The 26,444-nt window shown below is 43.1% G+C and overlaps 1 protein-coding gene across 2 annotated transcripts in view; it reads right to left on the bottom strand.

Moving 5' to 3' along the window:
- LOC143808797 (fucolectin-like) overlaps positions 1–20,836 on the bottom strand; it is a 69,452-nt gene extending 48,616 nt beyond the window's left edge. The window contains exons 1-3 of one of the 2 annotated variants that reach the window (XM_077291840.1): positions 20,684–20,836; positions 10,238–10,419; positions 10,030–10,102 (exon numbers count right to left, since the gene is read on the bottom strand). In XM_077291840.1, coding sequence (XP_077147955.1) covers positions 10,030–10,087 — 58 coding nt within the window. In that variant the 5' untranslated portion in view covers positions 10,088–10,102; positions 10,238–10,419; positions 20,684–20,836. The remainder of the gene's footprint in view (positions 1–10,029; positions 10,103–10,237; positions 10,420–20,683) is intronic. The other variant, XM_077291839.1, reaches the window with a different exon arrangement.
- Between the last annotated feature and the right edge of the window lie 5,608 nt (positions 20,837–26,444).

The raw sequence follows: 26,444 nt of genomic DNA, 5'->3' as shown, positions 1-26,444 counted from the left end.
GCGACGACGGTTAGCAAAGCGCTGAGCCTTCTCTTGTGACAAGGTCAAATTGTCCACCACATGGTTCCAAATCTGCTGCAACCTATCCACCACAGAATCCACCCCAGGACAGTCAGAAGACTCAACCTGACCCGAGGAAAAGCGAGGATGAAAACCAGAATTACAAAAAAAAGGCGAAACCAAAGTAGCCGAACTAGCCCGATTATTAAGGGCAAACTCGGCCAATGGCAAAAAAAGTCACCCAATCATCCTGGTCAGCAGAAACAAAACATCTCAAATAAGTTTCCAAGGTCTGGTTAGTTCGCTCGGTTTGGCCATTCGTCTGAGGATGGAAGGCCGACGAAAAAGACAAATCAATGCCCATCTTAGCACAAAAGGACCGCCAAAATCTGGACACAAACTGGGATCCTCTGTCAGACACAATGTTTTCAGGGAAGCCGTGCAGACGAACCACATTCCTAAAAAATAACGGAACCAAATCGGAGGAAGAAGGCAACTTAGGCAAGGGCACCAAATGGACCATTTTAGAAAAACGATCACAAACCACCCAGATGACAGACATTCTCTGAGAGACCGGAAGATCCTAAATAAAATCCATGGAAATATGCGTCCAAGGCCTCTTAGGAACCAGCAAAGGCAAAAGCAAACCACTGGCACAAGAACAGCAAGGCTTAGCCCGAGCACAAATCCCACAGGACTGCACAAAGGAACGCACATCCCGCGACAAGGAAGGCCACCAGAAGGATCTAGCCACCAAATCTCTGGTACCAAAAATCCCAGGATGACCCGCCAACACTGAAGAATGGACCTCGGAAATAACTCTGCTGGTCCATCTATCTGGGACAAACAGTCTCTCTGATGGACAACGGTCAGGTCTATCCGCCTGAAATTCCTGTAACACCCATCGCAAATCTGGGGAAATGGCAGACAAAATTACCCCCTCTTTGAGGATACCAGCCGGCTCAGAAACTCCAGGGGAGTCAGGCACAAAACTCCTAGAAAGAGCATCAGCCTTCACGTTCTTCGAACCAGGAAGGTACGAGACCACGAAATCGAAACGTGAGAAAAACAATGACCAACGAGCCTGTCTAGAATTCAACCGCTTGGCCGACTCAAGATAAATCAAATTTTTATGATCAGTCAAGACCACCACACGATGCTTAGCTCCCTCTAGCCAGTGTCGCCACTCCTCAAACGCCCACTTCATTGCCAACAACTCCCGATTACCAACATCATAATTTCGCTCAGCCGGCGAAAATTTTCTTGAAAAGAAGGAACATGGCTTCATCACAGAGCAATCAGAGCTTCTCTGTGACAAAACAGCCCCTGCTCCAATTTCAGAAGCATCAACCTCGACCTGGAAGGGAAGAGAGACATCTGGCTGACATAAAACTGGAGCCGAAGAAGACCGGCGCTTCAGCTCCTGAAAGGCCTCAACGGCCGCAGGAGACCAGTTAGTCACATCAGAACCCTTCTTGGTCAAATCCATCAAAGGTTTAACCACACCAGAAAAATTAGCAATGAAGCGACGGTAAAAATTAGCAAAACCCAAGAACTTCTGAAGACTCTTAACCGATGTAGGTTGAGTCCAATCATGAATAGCCTGGACCTTGACTGGGTCCATCTCAATAGAAGAAGGAGAAAAAATAAAGCCCAAAAAGGAAACTTTCTGGACTCCGAAGAGACATTTGGAACCCTTCACAAATTAGGCATTGGCACGCAGGACCTGAAATACCATCCTGACCTGCTTCACATGGGATTCCCAATCATCTGAAAAGACCAAAATATCATCCAGATACACAATCATAAATTTATCCAGATATTCTCGGAAGATATCGTGCATGAAGGACTGAAACACAGAAGGGGCATTAGAAAGTCCAAAAGGCATCACCAAGTACTCAAAATGGCCTTCGGGCGTATTAAATGCTGTTTTCCATTCATCGCCCTGTTTTATACGCACAAGATTATACGCACCGCGAAGATCTATCTTGGTGAACCAACTAGACCCCCTAATCCGAGCAAACAGATCAGACAACAATGGTAAGGGATACTGGAATTTGACCGTGATTTTATTTAGAAGGCGATAATCTATACAGGGTCTCAACGAACCATCCTTCTTGGCCACAAAAAAGAATCCCGCACCAAGAGGGGACGAGGAGGGGCGAAAATGTCCCTTCTCCAAAGACTCTTTTACATAGCTCCGCATAGCGGCATGCTCTGGTACAGACAAATTAAACAGTCGTCCCTTAGGGAACTTACTACCAGGAATCAAATTTATAGCACAATCACAATCCCTATGAGGAGGTAGGGCACTGGATTTGGGCTCATCAAATACATCCTGGTAGTCCGACAAAAACTCAGGGACTTCAGAAGGAGTAGAGGAAGCAATTGATACCAATGGAGCATCGCCATGAATTCCCTGGCAACCCCAACTCAACACAGACATTGCTTTCCAATCCAGGACTGGATTATGAGCCTGCAACCATGGCAGACCCAACACGACAACGTCATGCAAATTATATAACACAAGAAAGCGAATCACCTCCTGCTGTGCAGGAGTCATACACATGGTCACCTGAGTCCAGTATTGAGGTTTATTCTTGGCCAATGGTGTAGCATCAATTCCCTTCAATGGAATAGGGAACTGTAATGGCTCAAGAATAAAACCACAGCGCTTGGCAAATGACAAATCCATCAGATTCAGCGCGGCACCTGAATCTACAAAAGCCATAACTGAGTAGGATGACAGAGAGCAAATCAAAGTAACAGACAAAATGAATTTAGGCTGTACAGTACCAATGGTGACAGATTTAGCGAAGTTTTAGAGCATGCTGAGATAACATGAGCTGAATCACCACAGTAAAAGCACAACCCATTCTGACGTCTATGATTTTGCCGTTCAATTCTGGTCAGAGTCCTATCACATTGCATAGACTCAGGTTTCTGTTCAGAAAACACCGCCAGATGGGGCGCAGGTTTGCGCTCCCGCAAACGCCGATCAATCTGAATGGCCAAAGCCATTGACTCATTCAGACTCGCAGGCGTGGGGAACCCCACCATAACATTCTTAATGGCTTCAGAAAGACCTTCTCTGAAATTTGCAGCCAGGGCACACTCATTCCATTGAGTAAGCACTGACCATTTCCGAAATTTTTGACAATACACCTCAGCTTCCTCCTGACCCTGAGAGAGAGCCAGCAAGGCCTTTTCTGCCTGGTTCTCAAGATTAGGTTCCTCATAAAGCAATCCAAGCGCCAGAAAAAACGCATCCACATTCAGCAATGCAGGATCTCCTGGTGCCAGGGAGAAAGCCCAATCTTGAGGGTCGCCACGTAACAGGGAGATAACAATTCTAACTTGCTGAGCGGAATCACCAGAGGAACGAGGTCTCAAAGAAAGAAATAATTTACAATTATTCTTAAAATTCAGAAACCTTGATCTATCTCCAGAAAACAACTCAGGAATAGGTACATTTGGCTCAGACATAGGACTGTGAACAACAAAATCCTGAATGCTTTGCACCCTTTCAGCAAGATGATCCACACTAGAAGTCAGACTCTGAATATCCATGTCTGCAGCTGAACTCAAAGCCACCCAGAGATTAAGGGGATGAGAGAAGCTGGACAGACTGCAGCAAAGGGAGAGGAAAAAAAAAAAATTGTACTCAGGACTTCTCTTATCCCACTTCTGCGATGCATTAAACACTTTTTGGCCTGTTGTACTGTTATGATCCTCAGTGGCTTAGGATCACAAATCTAACCAGCTAAGTAGAAGATAATAGGACGAGCTCTGGGGATGTGGTAACTGGACTGACCCCAAACCTGATCCTAACCGCACACACTATAGGCAGCCGTGGAACGTTTCCTGAAATCCTAGACGTCTCTTCACGGCCTGAGAAACTGACTACCCCTAAAGAGAAAGTAAAGACCTCACTTGCCTCAGAGAAATAACCCCAGAGATATAGAAGCCCCCCACAAATAATAACGGTGTGTTAAGAGGAAAAGACAAATGCAGAGATGAAACAGGTTGAGCAAATGAGGCCCGCTAACGCTAGATAGCAGAAAATAGCAAGGGATCTGTGCGGTCAGTAAAAAACCCTATGCAAAAATATCCACGCAGAGAATGCGAGAACCCCCACACCAACTAACGATGTGGGGGGAGCAACTCAGCACCCCAGAGCACCAGCAAGCAAGGAAATCACATTTTAGCAAGCTGGACAAAACTCATCATATTCTAGGAAACATCTTGAACACAGATGAGCAAAAATAAGCAAACAAAACTTAGCTTCCCTTGAGAGACTGATAACGGATGTAGACAGGAGCAATCAGAATAGCACTGAATACAACGACAACAGGCAAGGAATGAAGGACCAGGTGGATTAAATAGGAAACCTGACTAGCAGATGACGAGACAGCCAGAAACCTGCAAAATAACAAAAAGAGCCACCAGGGGGAGCCCAAAGAGAGAACTCACACAGTACCACTCACGACCACAGGAGGGAGCCCGGAAACAGAGTTCACAACACTGAGCTCCAGAGATGCAGGAGATGGGAGAAAGTTCCACAAAGTCAACTATCACTGCGGCCCTCCACCTTGCCCAGCCAGAGCCCTGACCTAAACCCAATTGAGCATCTCTGGAGAGACCTGAAAATGGCATCCACCAACGTTCACCATCCAACCTGACGGAACTGGAGGGGATCTGCAAGGAAGAATGGCAGAGGATCCCCAAATCCAGGGGTGAAAAACTTGTTGCATCATTCCCAGGAAGACTCATTGCTGTACTAGTGAAGTGGGAGAGGGTAAGGTCGCCCATGTATATCCATGATCTGGCCCAGCAAAACTTCCACACTCAGATTCCATCTTAAGAAACGTATCTTTACTGTTATACATTTTCCTTAACACAGCGGAACACAATAATAGACAATACAAAAATATGCCTATTCACAGAGATAACGTGTAATAACAAACTATCCCTCACTGTCCCTATCCACACGTTACCAGTTCCTTTGCTCCAGGAGGTTATCTTCCCACGTCGCAGGCCTGTCTGTCACTGCAGGGAGACGCTCCAGCCGAAGAGGAAACAACAGGGATTAAACAAAACTCTGTCTCTCAGGTCCAGACTGTAATCCTTGGGGTTCAGCAGGTAAGGTGGAATGTTCGGCCTCTCAACAGAGGACCCGCTTACAGTTCATGGGCTCCAGGATCTGTGAAGATGTCACCGCTGAGTGCTCCGCAGTGTGGGAGCAGGGAACAATCTGGATGTCAGCTTCCGAGAGAGAGAGGTCATCCAGGCAATCTTCTATATCGCATCTACGGGAGGACGCCAGCACACACCGACCTCTCTCTGCACACACCAGTTTCCCGGGCTCTCTTTTTCCCTCCCCTTCCTGTTCACATGACACAACAGGGGGAAGTTTAGCCAATACAGTTTGTTTCCCTGTAATCTCATTCGGCATAGGTATAACTTCTGGCCACACGGGGGCAGTGTCTGTCACAGATTCTATGTCAATGATAATAGAACAGTCACAGCCGGCCAGCTCACTACACTAGCTCAAAAGGTGCTTCTACTGAATACTGAGCAAAGGGTCTGAACACTTATGACCATGTGATATTTCAGCTTTTCTTTTTCAATAAATTTGCAAAAGTCACTACATATCTGAGTTTTTTCAGTCAAGATGGGGTGCAGAGTGTACATTAATGAGGAAAAAAAACTTTCTTTGAATTTACCAAATGGCTGCAATGAAACAAAGAGTGAAAAATGTAAAGGGGTCTGAATACTTTTGGTACCCACTGTCTATAGACAGGTGTGCGCCTTTCCAAATCAAGTCCTATCAGTTTACTTAAACACAGCTGGCCTCTAATGAAGGAGTAGAACTATCTCAAGGAGGATCACAAGGAAAATGGACAGCATGAGACTTAAATAGGAGTGTCTGAGCAAAGGGTCTGAATACTTAGGATCATGTGATATTTTAGTTTTTCTTTTTTATTAAATTTCCAAACATTTCTACAGTTCTGCTTTTTTCATTCAAGATGGGGTTTCGGAGTGTACATTAATGAGAAAAAAAACTTTTTTTGAATTTACCAAATGGCTGCAATGAAACAAAGAGTGAGATATTTAAAGGGGTCTGAATACTTTCCGTACCCACTGTATATATATATATATATATATATATATATATGTATATATATATATATATATATATATATATATATGTATATATATATATATATATATATATATGTATATATATATATATATATATATGTATATATATATATATATATATGTATATATATATATATATATATATATATATATAGTTGTGGCCAAAAGTATTGACACCCCTGCAATCCTGTCAGATAATACTCAGTTTCTTCCTGACAATGATTGCAATCACATATTCTTTGTTATTATTATCTTCATTTAATTTGTCTTAAATGAAAAAACACAAAAGAGAATGAAGCAAAAAGCAAAACATTGATCATTTCACACAAAACTCCAAAAATGGGCCAGACAAAAGTATTGGCACCCTCAGCCTAATACTTGGTTGCACAACCTTTAGCCAAAATAACTGCGACCAACCGCTTCCGGTAACCATCAATGAGTGTCTTACAATGCTCTGCTGGAATTTTAGACCATTCTTCTTTGGCAAACTGCTCCAGGTCCCTGATATTTGAAGGGTGCCTTCTCCAAACTGCCATTTTTAGATCTCTCCACAGGTGTTCTATGGGATTCAGGTCTGGACTCATTGCTGGCCACCTGAGAAGTCTCCAGTGCATTCTCTCAAACCATTTTCTAGTGCTTTTTGAAGTGTGTTTTGGGTCATTGTCCTGCTGGAAGACCCATGACCTCTGAGGGAGACCCAGCTTTCTCACACTGGGCCCTACATTATGCTGCAAAATTTGTTGGTAGTCTTCAGACTTCATAATGCCATGCACACGGTCAAGCAGTCCAGTGCCAGAGGCAGCAAAGCAACCCCAAAACATCAGAGAACCTCCGCCATATTTGACTGTAGGGACCGTGTTCTTTTCTTTGAATGCCTCTTTGTTTTCTCCTGTAAACTCTATGTTGATGCCTTTGCCCAAAAAGCTCTACTTTTGTCTCATCTGACCAGAGAACATTCTTCCAAAATGTTTTAGGCTTTTTCAGGTATGTTTTGGCAAACTCAAGCCTGACATTTTTATGTCTCGGGGTAAGAAGTGGGGTCTTCCTGGGTCTCCTACCATACAGTCCCTTTTCATTCAGACGCCGACGGATAGTACGGGTTGACACTGTTGTACCCTCAGACTGCAGGGCAGCTTGAACTTGTTTGGATGTTAGTCGAGGTTCTTTATCCAACATCCGCACAATCTTGCGTTGAAATCTCTTGTAAATTTTTCTTTTCCGTCCACATCTAGGGAGGTTAGCCACAGTGCCATGGGCTTTAAATGTCTTGATGACACTGCGCACGGTAGACACAGGAGCATTCAGGTCTTTGGAGATGGACTTGTAGCCTTGAGATTGCTCATGCTTCCTCACAATTTGGTTTCTCAAGTCCTCAGACAGTTCTTTGGTCTTCTTTCTTTTCTCCATGCTCAATGTGGTGCACACAAGGACACAGGACAGAGGTTGAGTCAACTTTAATCCATGTCAACTGGCTGCAAGTGTGATTTAGTTATTGCCAACACCTGTTAGGTGCCACAGGTAAGTTACAGGCGCTGTTAATTACACTAATTACAGAAGCATCACAGGATTTTTCGAACAGTTCCAATACTTTTGTCCACCCCCTTTTTTATGTTTGGTGTGGAATTATATCCAGTTTGGCTTTAGGACAATTCTTTTTGTGTTTTTTCATTTAAGACAAATTAAATGAAGATAATAATACCAAAGAATTTGTGTTTGCAATCATTTTAAGGAAGAAACTGAGTATTATCTGACAGAATTGCAGGGGTGTGAATACTTTTGGCCACAACTGTATATATATTATGATAAAGTCACTGGCAAAGTACTGTAAGGGAGATAATAAGCACTAGTAGATTGTTAGCTACAGTAATATAAGCATAGAAAAATGCTCCAGCACACGAACTGCTGAGAGGGGTTAATCAGCCATGTTTAGTTCTAAGATGACTAAACAGCTGTAGAGTGGGAAGAGTCCGGAGGATAAATACTCAGCCTTCTAAAGCCTTTGGTTTGGAGATGTATTGTCACGTGAAGTAAAGCTAAACCTTGTGTTGCTTGTTCTGAAGCGGGCAAATTCACGTAGCAACAAGGACTGTGCCATACGTTATGTTTTACTTTTCGTGTTCATCTGGAAAGGCTGTGTTGGTTATGCTAAGATTACGTTGGTTTATACAGTCTACCTCTATATACAGGCAAGTGAGCCAATCTACCACAGTTGGTGCTAGAACTATGGGCAAGATCCCCAGGAAGCAAGTGTAATGGCTGTGGACAGATTGCATCTCCTGGGTGAAGGCCACTATAGAGATGGAACAGCGGTCAGACAAAATGGAGGACCTGGTCCAAAGCCAGCAGCAGAAGCACCAGCAGCAGCTCCAGGTGCAGCACCAACAACAACTGGCACAACAGGAGACAAGTAAGCTGCTGATGCAACAGAACCGATAACAGCAGCAGATTTAATTACTCACAGAGGTGATTCGTGGTACAGCGGCAGATCCGGCCCCAATGTCAACTGATGGTTTCTCTGTTACAAATACGGCGAGGAGAGCTTTGCAGAAAATGACCCTGAGTGATGACATAGAGGCCTTTTTAACCGTTTTTTAAAGGGTCGCAGATAGGGAGAAACTCCCAAGAGCAGTGGACGGAAGTCCTGGTGCCATACTTAATGGGGGAGCCACAAAAGGCCTACTATATTTTGGTTCTTCTAGGATTTCAAAGAATATGCAAAATTGAAAATAGAAGTTTTGGCGCGCTTGGGGGTGAACAATGTCTGCCAGTGCACAATGGGTCCACCGCTGGGCATATCACCGTGATAAACCCCCTTGCTCCCAAATGTTTGATCTACTGCACCACAACCAAAAGTGGATACAGCCGGAGTCCTCTATAGAGATGAGCCAACTTGTTTGGAAAACATTCACCAATCTCAAATTCGGCATGAACGTAGCACATTTGTGTTCAGACTTCCATTGCATTTTCCTCAAAATCGGCAACATTTGGCCAAACTTCAGTAAATTATCGAATTTCCAGTAATGCTTTTGTTTGAGAGGGGGAACTGTTGAGAGGGGTTAATGAGCCATGTCTCGATGATTAAACAGCTATAGAGTGGGAAGAGTCCCGAGGATAAATGCTCAGTCTTCTAGAGCATTTGTTGTGGGGTGGGCCCAGATGTGAAAGCTCTGGAGCTGTATTGTCACATAAAGGAAAGCTAAACCTTGTGTTGTTTGTTCCTGAAGCGGGCAATATCACGTAGCAACAAGGACTGTGCCATACGTTATGTTTTATTTTTCCTGTTAGGCCGGGAACGCCATGTTTGTTCTGCTATCTTTAGCCTGGTTTATGCAATACTCTAAATAAACCAGGGGAAGATTTAAAGAGACAGTGTTCCTGTGTCTACCTCTATATGCCGCCGAGTGAGCCGATCTACCACAATATACTGTATACATATATTTTTTTTTGTTGTTGCCTAAAATACAAAGGAAATGTGTCATCTGTAACTTTAGGCCATTTAGAGATCACTTGCTTAACTGTTTAATAACAGTAATTTTGATCAAACTTTTACAAGCCACTGTATTACGTGCGAGTCCATGCATCTTATAATGCCACCGCATCGCTGCATATAGCAAAAATCATGGTTTCCTGCAAACTTTAGCAGTAGGTCCCAGCTGTAATACACAGCCATCACCTGCCAGCTCCATACACCCACTTCTGACTTTCACCCTACATGTACGGCAGAAGTCGTGAAGGGGTTAAAACACACAATCAATGTAAATGTCGAAGACAGGACAGAAGTTAGTAGAAAAGCTAAGATCTTCCAGAATTTGTTTCTTACTTCCCCCCATTCTGTTATCATTTTACAGTTATTACACAACTCACATTTATCTTTGTCAGCGAACACGGAAATCCACAAGACGATGAAGGTGAGGAAGAACATGATTATTCCACCAGACTGGAAAACAAGCAAAATAATTACATTAAGATCAATAGAAGATGAATGAGAATCAGACAGCGGGGTGTAAGGATTACAGGAGCCTGACCACCACCCGGAGCCGGGACACCGCTCTACTGAAACGCCCCAACTTACAGATCATACAAGGAAAACTAGAAGTCTTCACGATGTTACATTGTGCCACCATTATCACGTTTATGAACAGTTTTTCGTCTTTGTGGGGTTTTTTTCACCTGCGGTTCTGTGAGCCATAACTCTGTTTTTCAGTTGACATCGCCTTATGAGGGCTTATTTTGTTGTGGGCCGAATGTATTAGACTGGGAAAAAAAAACCAAATACTGTGAAATGGAAAAAAGTAAACGGCAATTGTAGCATTGTGTTTTAAGAGGGCTTTCATTTTTATGGCTTCTATTTTGTGGTAAAAAATGATTTTCCAGGTCAGTAAGCGACACTAAACATGTAGTTTTGTTTTATTTCAGAAATTTGGAAATTTATAAACAAAAAATGTTGGCTGAGACCAGTAATTATTATTATTATTTTTTTCCATCAACATACGAGGACTTGTTTTTGGCACGCCGAACTGATGTTTTCAATTATATTTTTTGGGGAACATGTGACATTGTGGTCACTTACACTGCAGTTTTTTAGGAAAATGGAGCATCAAAAAACTGCAATTCTGGCGCTTTGACTTTAATTCTCTTTATGGCATTGTTACGGAGAAGCGGGGTCAGTGGGTGCTCTCGTCCGCTGGCTCGGCTGTCTTTACCACGGCTCATACCACTGAACGCCCGCCCTATCTCCCAATGGGCAATACACTACACAGACAACACAGGGTTAAGGTAAAACAGGGTGGCAATACTTTATTGAACCACAGCACACAATAGCAAACAGAACATTCCCAACTTGCCTGGAATTGTATGGGTAAGTAAAGAAAATTGGCGTGCACTCAGGATAATATGGGAGCGAGGTGCTGGTGTAGTGGGCCGTGATAGCCCCACGTAAATAGAGAAGATAGTACACCGCACACTCTGTATAGATATTGCAAAATGGTGAAGAATTTATTGACAAAATTGACTATGTGACATGAAAAGCGACCAGAGGTAATTATTATGACGTTTCGGCTCATCCAGAGCGTTAATCATATAATCGCTATGGAAAAACAAAAAACAAAAATACGTAAACATACAATATATACAATAAACAAAATTCAAAGTAAAAGGATAGGGTGGAGATACAAATAAAGTTCCCAACCTGGATGGAGAAAACAAAGGAACGGGTAAAAAATAGTAACTGCGTCGCAACATAATATGCTTGTTACATGTAACACCACGTATATCAGTAAAAAGAAAATATATACAAGCATGATAACAGGGGTGGACTAAGGCTTGGTAAGCCAGACCCCACGACATTGCACTTGGCATATATAATATAATACAAACAATTTACCTTATATGTGCACAGAGGAGAGGATAATAGTCCTAGGAGATGGAGTTTAACACTGTAGATAGGATGGTAGAAATACGTAAGATACAGAAGGTACATAGAAAATAAAGTATAGCTGGTGGAGTTGTATCAGGTGTAGTGTACCTTAAGTGCCAGGTGGTAATGCGTGAGATCACGCTGAGGCTGCCCTTTTGTGGGGTCTGCAGGGAAGTAAGACATGGGGAGGTAAGAAGTATGTAACATGTAACATATACGGCCATAAATGCGCTGGAATGGCGATGGCAGAATACATGAGGAGAGGTGGTGGAGGAGTAAATACCTTATAATCAAGGTAGATAAGCGGCGCTCCCGCGCCCTGCTGCCGGTATGTAGCGTGGCCGGCGTTGTTGTGCCTTAAATGCGCGGACCGGAAGTAGGACCTGCGGTACCGGAAGTGACGCGGGTGGCTAAGGAGTGTCACTGCGCATGCGCTGCCGGCGATCCTATGCGTGCCTGGTTGCCAGGGAACCTAGTCGCTGGCAAGATGTCAGCGGCTGGATAAAGATGTAGCGCCCGTGCGGGTAGTGCGCAATTGCTGCGGTATATAAGAGGAATAATGTATGGCCTAATAAACTGATGTATGGATGTTGGTAGTGGTGGCCTAAATGGGTATGTGCGCGGTGTTAAGGGTGTACTAGGTGTGAAAATAGAATATATATATACACCTAACAATGTGTATAATATAATAAGGCGCAGATATGGACAAAGGTACTTGTGGTATTATAGAGGGGAAATGCCCCAAATTAATACACTAATGTGAAGACTGGCTGTAAAAAAATGGTAAATATATATATATGTATATATATATATATATATAAAAAAAATACACCATATGTACCTTTGCCCATATCTGCCCCTTATTATTTTTTTTATATATATATATATATATATATATATATACATATACATATATATATATATTTACCATTTTTTTACAGCCAGTCTTCACATTAGTGTATTAATTTGGGGCATTTCCCCTCTATAATACCACAAGTACCTTTGTCCATATCTGCGCCTTATTATATTATACACATTGTTAGGTGTATATATATATTCTATTTTCACACCTAGTACACCCTTAACACCGCGCACATACCCATTTAGGCCACCACTACCAACATCCATACATCAGTTTATTAGGCCATACATTATTCCTCTTATATACCGCAGCAATTGCGCACTACCCGCACGGGCGCTACATCTTTATCCAGCCGCTGACATCTTGCCAGCGACTAGGTTCCCTGGCAACCAGGCACGCATAGGATCGCCGGCAGCGCATGCGCAGTGACACTCCTTAGCCACCCGCGTCACTTCCGGTACCGCAGGTCCTACTTCCGGTCCGCGCATTTAAGGCACAACAACGCCGGCCACGCTACATACCGGCAGCAGGGCGCGGGAGCGCCGCTTATCTACCTTGATTATAAGGTATTTACTCCTCCACCACCTCTCCTCATGTATTCTGCCATCGCCATTCCAGCGCATTTATGGCCGTATATGTTACATGTTACATACTTCTTACCTCCCCATGTCTTACTTCCCTGCAGACCCCACAAAAGGGCAGCCTCAGCGTGATCTCACGCATTACCACCTGGCACTTAAGGTACACTACACCTGATACAACTCCACCAGCTATACTTTATTTTCTATGTACCTTCTGTATCTTACGTATTTCTACCATCCTATCTACAGTGTTAAACTCCATCTCCTAGGACTATTATCCTCTCCTCTGTGCACATATAAGGTAAATTGTTTGTATTATATTATATATGCCAAGTGCAATGTCGTGGGGTCTGGCTTACCAAGCCTTAGTCCACCCCTGTTATCATGCTTGTATATATTTTCTTTTTACTGATATACGTGGTGTTACATGTAACAAGCATATTATGTTGCGACGCAGTTACTATTTTTTACCCGTTCCTTTGTTTTCTCCATCCAGGTTGGGAACTTTATTTGTATCTCCACCCTATCCTTTTACTTTGAATTTTGTTTATTGTATATATTGTATGTTTACGTATTTTTGTTTTTTGTTTTTCCATAGCGATTATATGATTAAGGCTCTGGATGAGCCGAAACGTCATAATAATTACCTCTGGTCGCTTTTCATGTCACATAGTCAATTTTGTCAATAAATTCTTCACCATTTTGCAATATCTATACAGAGTGTGCGGTGTACTATCTTCTCTATTTACGTGGGGCTATCACGGCCCACTACACCAGCACCTCGCTCCCATATTATCCTGAGTGCACGCCAATTTTCTTTACTTATCCTGCCATAGTCTTGGCTGCTGCACCGGATTGCCCTAATGTCCACTACTACTTTCGCTTACGATACAGCTACTAGCGCCAATATTATTTCAACAGTAACTGGTTCTACTGAGTTTCTCAGAACACCCGTAACAGACCTGAGAACCAGGGATTATGAAAAGACTAAGCTAGTCTCATACGACTTGCATTGTACTACTCTTGCCGAATACTATCGCCAGAGTAAAATCCCTAGAGGATTGAGATGCAATTTGCGACCCACATTATTCGCGGACAATCCCGAATTTTGTGAAAGATACAAACAGATCCTTAATAAATGCTCACTGGACATCATTGTCCTTACTATTGAACACCTCCAGAAGGAAATTATTGACGTTAAAAAAAACATTCAGGCCATCGAGACCCAGCTGACGACCACTCTCACGTCTACCGATTGGACTGCACTTAAAACGAAGACCGATAAAGCCATCACCGAATTTGAAAGGGTCCTACAGGAACGCAAGAGACTCAAGTTCCAGAGAGACAGCGAGGACTACGCCACGGACAAGGTTTATAGATGGAGCGACTCCTCCAACACCACAAACTGGCGGCGGCGCAACAATTACAGGCGACCAGGGTCATACAGTTCCGGCAGCGACTCCTCCACCGGTTCCACCAGGCAACATTTTTTAGCCACAAGCCGCAGGGGAGGACGACACCAAACAGACCAACCCGACGAGCGCGGCGAAAGGATGGTGACCCGAAGCCAGGTAAGCCAACCAATCAAGTGGTTAACATCTCCAGCTATTCCCTGTCACCAGCAGAACTGACAGTCCTACAGAAAGGATTATCCTTTTGTCCAACACCCCACTGGGATCCATTCCAACTGGAAAAGGACTTACATCGTTTCTACAGGTCCATTAGACTTAAGACTCATTTTGGCAATATGCCCGCATTGGACCCAGTCGTAAGGTCCTCGGAATCTACCGACACTACTTCGGCACTATCTATTTCTTCTTTGGGGCTTCGAAATGTCAGCACCTTTTCACCGCCACACTCAGATCATGCCATTGAAACCTTCATCTCTCTTGTAGACCGCGACATCAAATCTCTGTCACACGAACAGAGATTAGGGTTTTTTCCAACACATACGAACATGACACTGGAAGAGAAACAGGCACTCTCTTCCATACGGTCCAATAATTCTATTACAATAAAACCTGCTGACAAAGGGGGCGCTACAGTTGTCATGGATCGGTCCCATTACCGGGATGAGATACTCAGACAGCTCTCGGATACCAGTACCTATAGGGCCATACCTAGGGACCCAACTGCAGCAATCACCACGAAAATTAAGGACCTCATTGAAATATACCTGGAAAACGGAACCATCGATCGTAAGACAGCTACTTTCCTACAGAATCCTCACCCCATCATCCCCGTTTTTTATGTCCTCCCCAAGATTCACAAATCCCTCCATAACCCCCCTGGCAGACCAATCGTGGCCTCCACGGATTCGGTCCTCTCACCACTGTCGATATTTCTTGAAAAAATTCTGACACCTTTAACCAAAAACACCAGGTCCTTTATACTAGACACAAGCCAATTCCTTGAAAAAATCAAACAGATCCATCAGGTACCACCCCATAGTCTTCTCGTAACTATGGACGTCAACAGCTTATACACTTCCATAACCCACGAGAAGGGCATACGTGCCACCAGAGAGCTCCTTGAACAAACAGATATGTGTCATAATGCCATATCCTTCTGTCTCGATCTTTTGAGTATAGTCCTATTCGAAAATTACTTTCTTTACGAGGACACATACTACGTCCAAGCGTGCGGGACCGCAATGGGCTCGAATGTGGCACCGGCTTACGCCAATGCATACATGAATCATTTCGAGGTACATCATGTTTATAACAATGAGTTTTTTTCCCAACATGTCCTAAATTACTGTAGGTACATAGATGATATCTTCCTAGTCTGGACAGGGTCATCTGGTACCCTAAATTCATTTTTTTCCACCCTTAATTCAACTTTTCAAGAGCTTAAATTTACCATCCACACCCATGAGACGCAAATAGCTTTTCTGGATACCCTTGTATTGAAAGATGCCAACGGATTCCTCAAAACGGATCTATATACAAAACCCACTGACTGCAACAGTTTGCTACTCTATTCAAGCTGCCATCCAACCACCACTAAAAATAGCCTACCCCGGTCTCAATTTAAAAGAGTTTCCCGCATAGTCATGGACCCTGAAGTACGACAAATCAGACTTACATCCATGGCTGAGAAGTTCAGCGACAGGAATTATCCCTCTACCCTTCTGGCACAGGAGCTCAGTAGGTCCTCCGATCCACCGACAAGTCCTACACCACGCCAACCCCAGGAGAGGATACCGTTCGTACACACCCATCATCCGTTCATGACCAAGGTATATTCCGTCATTAAGAAACACTGGCCCCTCCTGGGTAGAACCCATCCGGAAATCCCGTCGTTCAGGGTGCCTGCGCTCATGAGCACGAGGAGACCCCCCAACATCCGTGATCAATTGGTCAGGGCCGACATGGGTAGCACACTTCGAGTACCAACCCAACAGTTCTTAAGCTCACGCCGCAATGGGACCTTCCCTTGCTTGAACTGTGCTGCCTGTTCGAACGTGATTAAATCCGACAATGTGACCCACCCTAGGACTGGGAAATCTTACCCTATCCGCGGATTCTACACGTGCGATTCGAATTTCGTAGTTTACATCATTAAGTGCCCTTGCGGCCTGCTCTACGTGGGAGAGACCACGCAGCACATACGGGATAGGATCGCAAGCCATAAGTCCACCATCAGGTGTAATAAAGTCTGGCTCCCCCTTCCTGATCATTTTACGAAGGCGAGACACACAGTGGCCCAACTTAAATTCCAGGTCTTGGAGCGGGTACCTCGCCCCAGACGGGGAGGTAATCACATTAAACTATTGAGGTCCAGGGAAACATATTGGATATACACACTTGATACTCTCGCACCAAGGGGCCTCAATAGAGAAATTGACTGGCTGCTTTAAACATCATTGTAGCCTACTAACACTTTCCTCTTCCCTTACAGATCCGTTGAATATCTGGGTGAGTGTCTCCAGTTGTATGATGATACCTTTGCCCAAATTTGCTCTCTAAAAAATATACATGACTTCCAGCCTGTCTCCGTCGTAGTGTATAACTATGGGACGTTCCCCTCCATAACACCATATGTACCTTTGCCCATATCTGCCCCTTATTATTTTTTTTATATATATATATATATATATATATATATATATATACATATATATATATATTTACCATTTTTTTACAGCCAGTCTTCACATTAGTGTATTAATTTGGGGCATTTCCCCTCTATAATACCACAAGTACCTTTGTCCATATCTGCGCCTTATTATATTATACACATTGTTAGGTGTATATATATATTCTATTTTCACACCTAGTACACCCTTAACACCGCGCACATACCCATTTAGGCCACCACTACCAACATCCATACATCAGTTTATTAGGCCATACATTATTCCTCTTATATACCGCAGCAATTGCGCACTACCCGCACGGGCGCTACATCTTTATCCAGCCGCTGACATCTTGCCAGCGACTAGGTTCCCTGGCAACCAGGCACGCATAGGATCGCCGGCAGCGCATGCGCAGTGACACTCCTTAGCCACCCGCGTCACTTCCGGTACCGCAGGTCCTACTTCCGGTCCGCGCATTTAAGGCACAACAACGCCGGCCACGCTACATACCGGCAGCAGGGCGCGGGAGCGCCGCTTATCTACCTTGATTATAAGGTATTTACTCCTCCACCACCTCTCCTCATGTATTCTGCCATCGCCATTCCAGCGCATTTATGGCCGTATATGTTACATGTTACATACTTCTTACCTCCCCATGTCTTACTTCCCTGCAGACCCCACAAAAGGGCAGCCTCAGCGTGATCTCACGCATTACCACCTGGCACTTAAGGTACACTACACCTGATACAACTCCACCAGCTATACTTTATTTTCTATGTACCTTCTGTATCTTACGTATTTCTACCATCCTATCTACAGTGTTAAACTCCATCTCCTAGGACTATTATCCTCTCCTCTGTGCACATATAAGGTAAATTGTTTGTATTATATTATATATGCCAAGTGCAATGTCGTGGGGTCTGGCTTACCAAGCCTTAGTCCACCCCTGTTATCATGCTTGTATATATTTTCTTTTTACTGATATACGTGGTGTTACATGTAACAAGCATATTATGTTGCGACGCAGTTACTATTTTTTACCCGTTCCTTTGTTTTCTCCATCCAGGTTGGGAACTTTATTTGTATCTCCACCCTATCCTTTTACTTTGAATTTTGTTTATTGTATATATTGTATGTTTACGTATTTTTGTTTTTTGTTTTTCCATAGCGATTATATGATTAAGGCTCTGGATGAGCCGAAACGTCATAATAATTACCTCTGGTCGCTTTTCATGTCACATAGTCAATTTTGTCAATAAATTCTTCACCATTTTGCAATATCTATACAGAGTGTGCGGTGTACTACCTTCTCTATCTGGAATTGTATGGGTACATGGGCGCATATAAAATATCACTGCGTCTCCACATATTTCCAGTATGACATGATGTCAGAGCTCCCAGGGTCGCTACTCCATCTGTGGATGAACGCACAGAGAAGGGGTAACGACAAGCATAGGGAGATGACAGAGAACAGTCCATAGAGTCCATGCAAGGTCCAAAGTCAGTTGACACGAGAGTCACCACCTGGCTTATCTGACCATCTCCATGGAACCAGGCAACCAGCGGGTCCCAACCCTGGCTTTCTCCAAACATATCCATGGTTCAGAGATGGTCACTGGATCAGATCTGTGTCCTTCCAACCGGAGCCGAAAACCCCTAGGTTGTATCCTATAGAATCCTAGATCAGTGTCCCTCGTGATGGTGCCATGATGAATTGGCTGCAGTCCTTTCTCTTGTCTGTTGGGTGGTTTGCAGAATGTCTGGCTCCTAGCTCTGTGTTCCTTCAGTCTCTTTATCCCCAAGGCATGTAAGCTACCCTTAGAACCACCCAGGGTCTTTCAGTCCAACATCAAGAAAAGGTAAACAATGGTGATTGGATTAAATATATTAGCATATAAGCACACATCAACAAACAAAGCTCAATACACTTAATGTACAGTCACCACTACAGACTTACACTGTATGTTAAATGGTATCAGTCTGCAAGTCTGTCCTCTTGAACCACCAGACATAAACACTTAAATGCACAAGCCAATATACAGATGAAAATTCAGTTCTTATTGGTTTGCAAAAACGTAGCTGTCTGGGTAACTAAGATACAATCTGGTTTCTTTACAGGCATTTACTTTATGGATTTCTACATTTTTTTATTGTGATAAATCGGACTTTTAAAGATGTGGTGATGCCCAATTTTTATTATTATTATTATTATTATTATATTTTGTTCTTTCTCTATCATTAAAAGTAGAAAATGGGATGATACTATTTTTTTCTTTCTTTTTTTCATTTTATATATATTTATATATACTATATATATATATATATATATATATATATATTTATTATTATTATTTTTTTTTTATATTTATTTTTTCATTAGCTGAAAAAAAAAATAAACTCCAACTCCTGAGCCCACTCCATACATCGGTACCTGACATATGAGGTGCTATTGTGCCACATTTTGATATCGCAGCCTCTGCCCCTGAGGACACTTTGTTTTACTATTCCAGCATTCAATGGGGATTCTCAAACGAAGTGTCATCAAAAAGGGAATAGCAAAACAAAAAAAATAGAAAAATAGAAAAGCAGTTAGATAGTCTCCTTAGGGAAGGACAGAAAATTTTTTAATTCACGTATAATATTAGAAAGTGCTTTTTATGACATTAAATAGAAAGGGATTTTGGAGGAAAATTACTTTGGACTTAGGAATACCCCTTTAAAATCCACTAAAGTAACTAACAAATAAGATAAAAAAATGTTTTTTAAATATGATAAAATTAAATGAAAAACATAAAAATGCGAATCTCCCCACTTTTCCCCAGTACTGTATCTGGCATTGTTGCATCCATAAAAGTACGATCTGTCAAAATATAAAACTAATTTACCCGATTGTTAAACATCATAAACAGAAAAATGTTGCTGTTTTTTGGGATCACCACAATGCTGCAAAAAAGTAGTAAGAAGCGATGAAAATGTCACATCTACTCCAAAATGGAATCAATAAAAATGTTGTCTCCCCCCACAACAAGGAAGCCCTCACACAGCTCCATCTAATTAAAAATGAAAACGGTAACTCAACACAAAGTTTTTTTTTACAAATTCACAAATTTTTTCACCACTAGAATAGTAAAAAAAACCCTAACAAGCTTGATATTTCCATAATTGGACTTCAATGTTCACTGTAAAACAATTCTTAAGAACCAAAGTCAATACAGAAGTTTGTATTTTTTCACAATTTAACCCTACGTTGTTTTTTTCCCCCTATTTTAAATTCAAAACTACATCTCTTCCTGCACAAAACAATCCCTCATATGTCTGTGGACAGAAAAATAAAAAAAGTTATGACTCCCTGAAGAAGGGGAGGAAAAAACGAAAACACAAATAATGAAAATTGACAATGTCGTTCTCTTTGGTAGCGGAAAGTTTGGAAAAGTTAAGAAAACTTGGAAAAATTGATATTGCAAACATGAACCTGCCCGTTAGGACTACACATGCCTGGTGTCGCTCTAGTTTTCCATTGTAGTAATCCTGTAAATGAATAAAGCACAATTAATAAAGAGATAAAAATTATTTCTTACCCGTGGACTCTAAAGTGACTAGTGTTAGGTCCCAGCAGTTGCCTGAATACGGTCTTGTGGATGTCGCTGGCCAGCAGAGTGTGAAGGCAGCACTTCTCAGTCTCCCTTATTTATAGAAATAACAATGTTAAGCATAAACTGTACATAGATACAGGCGCAGCACATATAAGGTACCGGAAGCTTACATACTCCGTACCAGTAACACCTGTAGTGTCACATGCAAGATCCCAGAGATCCATCCACCTACACTATTAATTCTGGTCCAACCAGCGCAACCAGTCAGGCCACTCTGGCTTCCAGTCGCCCCTAGAGAAAGCTTTATGTTGTGATAGTATCAGTTTCTCTATGTCACATAATTTATGTGCTTTTGAAACAAATAGTTCTAAGAGCCTTGGTAACGAAATGCAGCACCCAGAGACCTGGTCGTTGCAGTAACGTCGCTCTGCCGCTAAGGGGAGTGATTGTAAGTCTGATTGCACTAAAGGAGTTCACCTAACCAGGTATCACAGTCACCAATACACTTCATAGTCTGGCCGCCAGGGGGAGCAAATGGTTCTATGTATTAGGCCACTCCTCACACTTGGGTAAGTAAGGAAGTTAGAGAGAAGCTGACAGGGTTTTGCCCAGGCAACACCGAGTGAGAGAAGGGGTTGCAGGGGAAGATTCAGGGGGGGTTCTTGTCAGGGGTGGGATCCTGGCAGAGGCCTAGCGAACAGAACAAAACGTTAAGGAACCGTGCCTGCACTACATCGCAGCGGTGTCTCAAGAAAGGACAAGAAGCGAGGTTTATTGTGGAGAAGTGAGAAACGAGATCACAGCAAAAAGGAGATAATACCAGTAGCAGTCGTACCCCGAGATCGGAAACATCCTACTGAGGCGCGTAGCCGGTGGCCGGAACGCCGAGGAAGTATTGGGCTCCAAGCATTACTTCAAACCAACGGCAGGACAGTTAATTATAGGTTGGCTGTCTCACCTAAATCACCTAAGCAGACAGAGGGGGCAACTGTGGGAGAGGGGCGTCACTAGGGTCCCGGAAGAACTCCAGGCCTACCCGTCATACGGGTGCGTCCTAGCCATATCATCTGGGGGACGGAGAAGAACATCAGAATAGAAACGAGAGTTGTGAGAAAGAACATCAGAAGCAGACACAACAGTTGTGAGGACTATCCCGTGGTGCTCAGCAGGGAAGTACTACAACACACAGGCGCTAGAAGGTAGGCACTGATTTCCACCTGCAAAGGGAACTCTGGAGGTGCCATCGGACCGGCCAGTCTCAGACAGCCCTGTTAGCAGTGCTCTGGATTGCGGATCACGAAGCCTTCAGTAAAGAGGTAAAAGTCTACAACCCTGTGTCCTCGTTATTTCATCGCACCCCTCACCAACACCCTTAATTGGACGCCCCTTAGCAGGGTCACGGACCGGGTCAGGCCACGGTGACAACCCCAGGACCGAGACAGAGAGGCCCGGTACCGAGTGCCCCGCGGCCCTGCGTCTGGGGGTGCTCCAGAAACACATAATGTCCATAGAGGATTAACTTCTCTTATCAATAAAATATATCTTTATTTCTAACACATCATAATATAAGTATGAAATAAGGTGCCTCGTGCCAAGAAGAGATGCAGTAAGACGAAAAACTCTCAATGGGCAATAATAATAACTACTGCACAATAGCTGCCTCGGTGATCTGGCACAAGTGTACAGTCTAAATATAAAAAGTCTGGACAATGATGCAGAGTTCAATATGTAAGTGCTTAGAGGGGATCCTTCAACAATAGTAGATATGGTAAGCAATAGTTTTACCTAACGTAAGAGTGCTGGTGGCATCCGCAGAGGAGATAGTACTGCGGCCCTCCCACCCGACGCGTGTTTTGCCTTGCTTCTTTCGGGGCTGTGTCTAGGTGAGAGAGCGCCGTTGCTATTTAAAAGGCCACTTGGAAAGTCACAAATCATGATGGAGACCGTGCCCTTTCTAAGTACATACCAATCAAACGATAGCACTTGAAGGTGACGATTGCATGCGGTTACTGTTGCAAATCGGGACAACAGAGGAGACAGCCCCAACAGTTCCAGACCCAGCACAAGACAGATACCCCCGGTCCGGTACTTCTTCTTACAGAGATGTAAGGCCCTCATTTGTTTAAATGAGAACACTCCTGGTTGGGTGTCCTTCTGCTGTATTGGGTGAAGTGGAAGACCTGTCCGTCCCTATTATACTATTTCTACAGTGGTGAAATTGATGCCACTCTTGTGGTGTCTGCCAATAATTTTTGGAAATGTGAACACTCCTGGTTGGGTCTCCTTCATGTGTGTTGCCTGTAGTAGAAGGCCTCCAAGACCGTCAGGGCTCCACTTCATTGGACTCAACTACCTGTGTTATTATCCTTAAATTTTTCTGACACTGTTAGTCTACAAAACTGATATGTGTGCCACCTGAGTGTGGTTCAGCATGAAAGCCGGTAGAGGTGTTGCATGTGGTGTCAGGGCTCCCATCACAGGAGGTCTACACCGATCTCTCACCCACCTCGTCTTACTGTGACGTTCAATTGAAAGCTGTAAATGCCGTCCTAGACCCCGATACCTCATGCCTGGCTGATTGCTGCAGTTCTATGCTAAAATTAGTACTGTGAGTGAAATGAGGCCACTTTCCTGGTGTCTGTCCCTCATTTGATGTGTCTTTGGGAGCATTTGGGGCCGTTATAAGGTGTTGTGCATGCATTTCTTTTTGCTTCCCATTGACCTGAATGGCTTTCGGTTATGTACTGCAAATATTCGAGAAATTAATCGGCGAATATTGCAAATTCGGAGATCTTCATCCAAACCAAACATTGAAATATTCGCTCAGCTCTACTCTGCACCAGGCTGTTAGGGCAATGTTCATCTGGCTGTTAGTAATAAATATAGCGTGCACTCTGTCAGAAGTTTGGGGTGCAGGTGTAACGGACCAGATGGCCACGTAAATAGTTAAGTATAAATTCACCGCACTCTCACAGGGAATATAATGCAGAATCTTTTCAAATTTATTGAATGTGTTTCTGGGAGCATAACAGAATATTTTAACAAAGCGACAAGAGACGTTTTGGCTCGGCCGGAGCCTTTATCATACTCGCTGTAGATAACAAAAATAAACAGAACAGAAAGAAAACAAAATAATTATAAATAAGTAATAAATCAAATGATAAATTCATATATCCGTAAGGGTCCCCAGAGATCCAGGTCATCCTATTGGAGATAGATCAATATCTATAAGCAAATACACATATTTATATACAAATATACATATATACAGCGGTCCCCGGGAACTTCAGTCTTCACGCCACACAGGTGGCGTCTTAAGCGCCATCCATAGCGGCGGATCTGCGCCTTCACCCAGCACAACCTCCTCAGGCACATAGAGGCTTTCTGCCTCTCTGCCTTTGTCCCGGGATACCCAGCCTTGGCCTGTCGGGCCTTGATATACCCATGTGCATTATTTTTCCAGTTTGATAAAAAGGAATTTCTGATGAAGGTCTGATGTATGGACCGAAAACGTTTATTCTTTAACTGGATGCACAAATAAATGGAATAATCATCTTGCAAAAATATTCTTCTGAGTGCCAAGTGTTTTTTGAGTATACATATATATATACACACACAGAGGTCAATATGTATCCTGTCAGAGACTGGTATCAAATGAAGAAAACAGCTTAAAGTAACATGTTATTACCTTGTTCAGGTACATAAAAGGTAAAGGAAGAATCGGGATAAGGGTCCCGGTGAAGCTGTAGGAGGTTTAAAAGTACATTAGTATTGAGAAGAAGAGCCACGGAAGGGAGAGAGTTAAAAGGGGAGGATGTAATAAAATACCTACTATTGTGTGATGCCCAGGCGTAGTAGCGCAATTAGGGATTGTTGGGGATCTGTAGAGACAGATATACCATAATGTAGGTATGTGGTAAGGGATAGGGCTGATTAGAAAGTGCGCACACATAGTGGGGGTATATCTACCTGTGTCAGTAGCGTAGATAGCGGCGCTCCCGTGCCTAGCTGCGGTGGTGGATGACTATCTGTCCCCAGTGTGGCGTTATATAGCACGGGACCGGAAGTGGCCAGTCAAAATCGGAAGTGACATATCACTATGTGCATATGAGAACTGCGCATGCGCGGCTGTAGTCAGGGAAACCAGAATGCCTGTGGGAGGCTAAATGCGACCGTAAAGGAGTAGTAATGATGTAAACTGCGCAGGGGGACTCGAATGTCTGTATAAAGCACATTATGGCTGTAGAGGGAGTGGTAGCGATGCGTCACTCTGGTCCCAGAAAAATTTGAAAAATAAAAAATAAAAATAAAATTTTATTTTTATTTTTTATTTTTCTAATTTTCTTATTTTCATCATTATTTTCCTTATTTTTTCTTATTTTTTCTTACTTTATTTTACCATTTTTCTTTTGCCATTAGACTGTATTAGGTGCCCGTTTTATAGCGTTCTATCCTATTACATACTGATTTGCATATCGCATGACTTATGCCATATGTTTGGAACCAGGGTGACGCAGCGCGGAAATGTCTCCAGAAGCGATATGGTTTACACCGTAAACCATTGCTGTTTGACTTCGTTGCAGCCTTTCAACAAACTTTATTTGGCATCCGAATACAAACAGTGCAACAGACTTTTGGGAAAATTCTTTGTTTGGAGTTCAGCAGCAGATCATAGTTGTCTGGTGCGAACCCTGAATTTTACAGTTCGAGTTTGCTTATCTCTACCTGACTTCCATGAAAGAAAGAATTGGACATCATGCATCATATATGTGAATGCCTTTATTTAAAGATATTTTACACTTGTATATATGTGTATTTATCGTATATTATTACTCTGTTATTAATACTTTACTTTCGATTATCAGTACAGGTTCTACTTCAGTCACCTGGTCCAAAAAACTGAACTTCGCACATATGAATATATTCATATCTTCCACGCACAATGATGTTGACATATCTCCCCACCATATTGTGGCATTGGAAACTGGAGAGTCTGGAGGATAGAAGGGTCTGGAGAGGACATAGGAGTCTGGAATAGAAAGAAGAGTCTGGAGAGGATAGAGAAGTTTGGAGGAGAAGGAAGTGTCTGGAGAAAACAGAGAAGTCTGAAGGCTACTTCAGGCAGGAGGCCGCATGAAACTTTCTCTGGAGTAGGTGGAAACTGTACTGACCGCAAACCCTGAACTAACACCGCAACTAGAAGTAGCCGTGGGGTGTGCCTAACAAACCCTAGACACCTCGACACAGCCGGAGGACTAAATACCCCTATAGATGGAAATAGGAATACTACCTTGCCTCAGAGCAGAACCCCAAAGGATAGGCAGCCCCCCACGAATATTGACTGTGAGTAGGAGAGGAAAGACACACGCAGGCAGAAAACAGAATTCAGCAAAAGAGGCCACTCCAGCTAAATAGGGAAAGATAGGACAGAATACTAAGCGGTCAGTATTAAAACCCTTCCAAAAATATCCACAGCAGATAATACAAAAAGTTCCACAATCTAACTAAACACATGGAATGTATATCTGCAACTCCTGAGAATCCAACAAGACTGAGAAAATACTGACACAATCTAAGCTGGACAAAAAATGAATTGCACTGAATTATTAAGCACACAGCATGTGTGCCACAGAAACAAAACCAGACACTTATCTCTGCTGATTTGGCAGCAAGGCAGAAGGAACGAAACAAGGACCAACACCTCCCAACAACCATGGACAACTGGCAAGGACTAATGAATCCTGCA

The sequence above is a fragment of the Ranitomeya variabilis genome, chromosome 2 (genome assembly GCF_051348905.1).
Source record: "Ranitomeya variabilis isolate aRanVar5 chromosome 2, aRanVar5.hap1, whole genome shotgun sequence".
In the NCBI taxonomy this organism is placed as follows: Eukaryota; Metazoa; Chordata; class Amphibia; order Anura; family Dendrobatidae; genus Ranitomeya; species Ranitomeya variabilis.
This window is presented reverse-complemented; position numbering and strand designations above follow the sequence as displayed.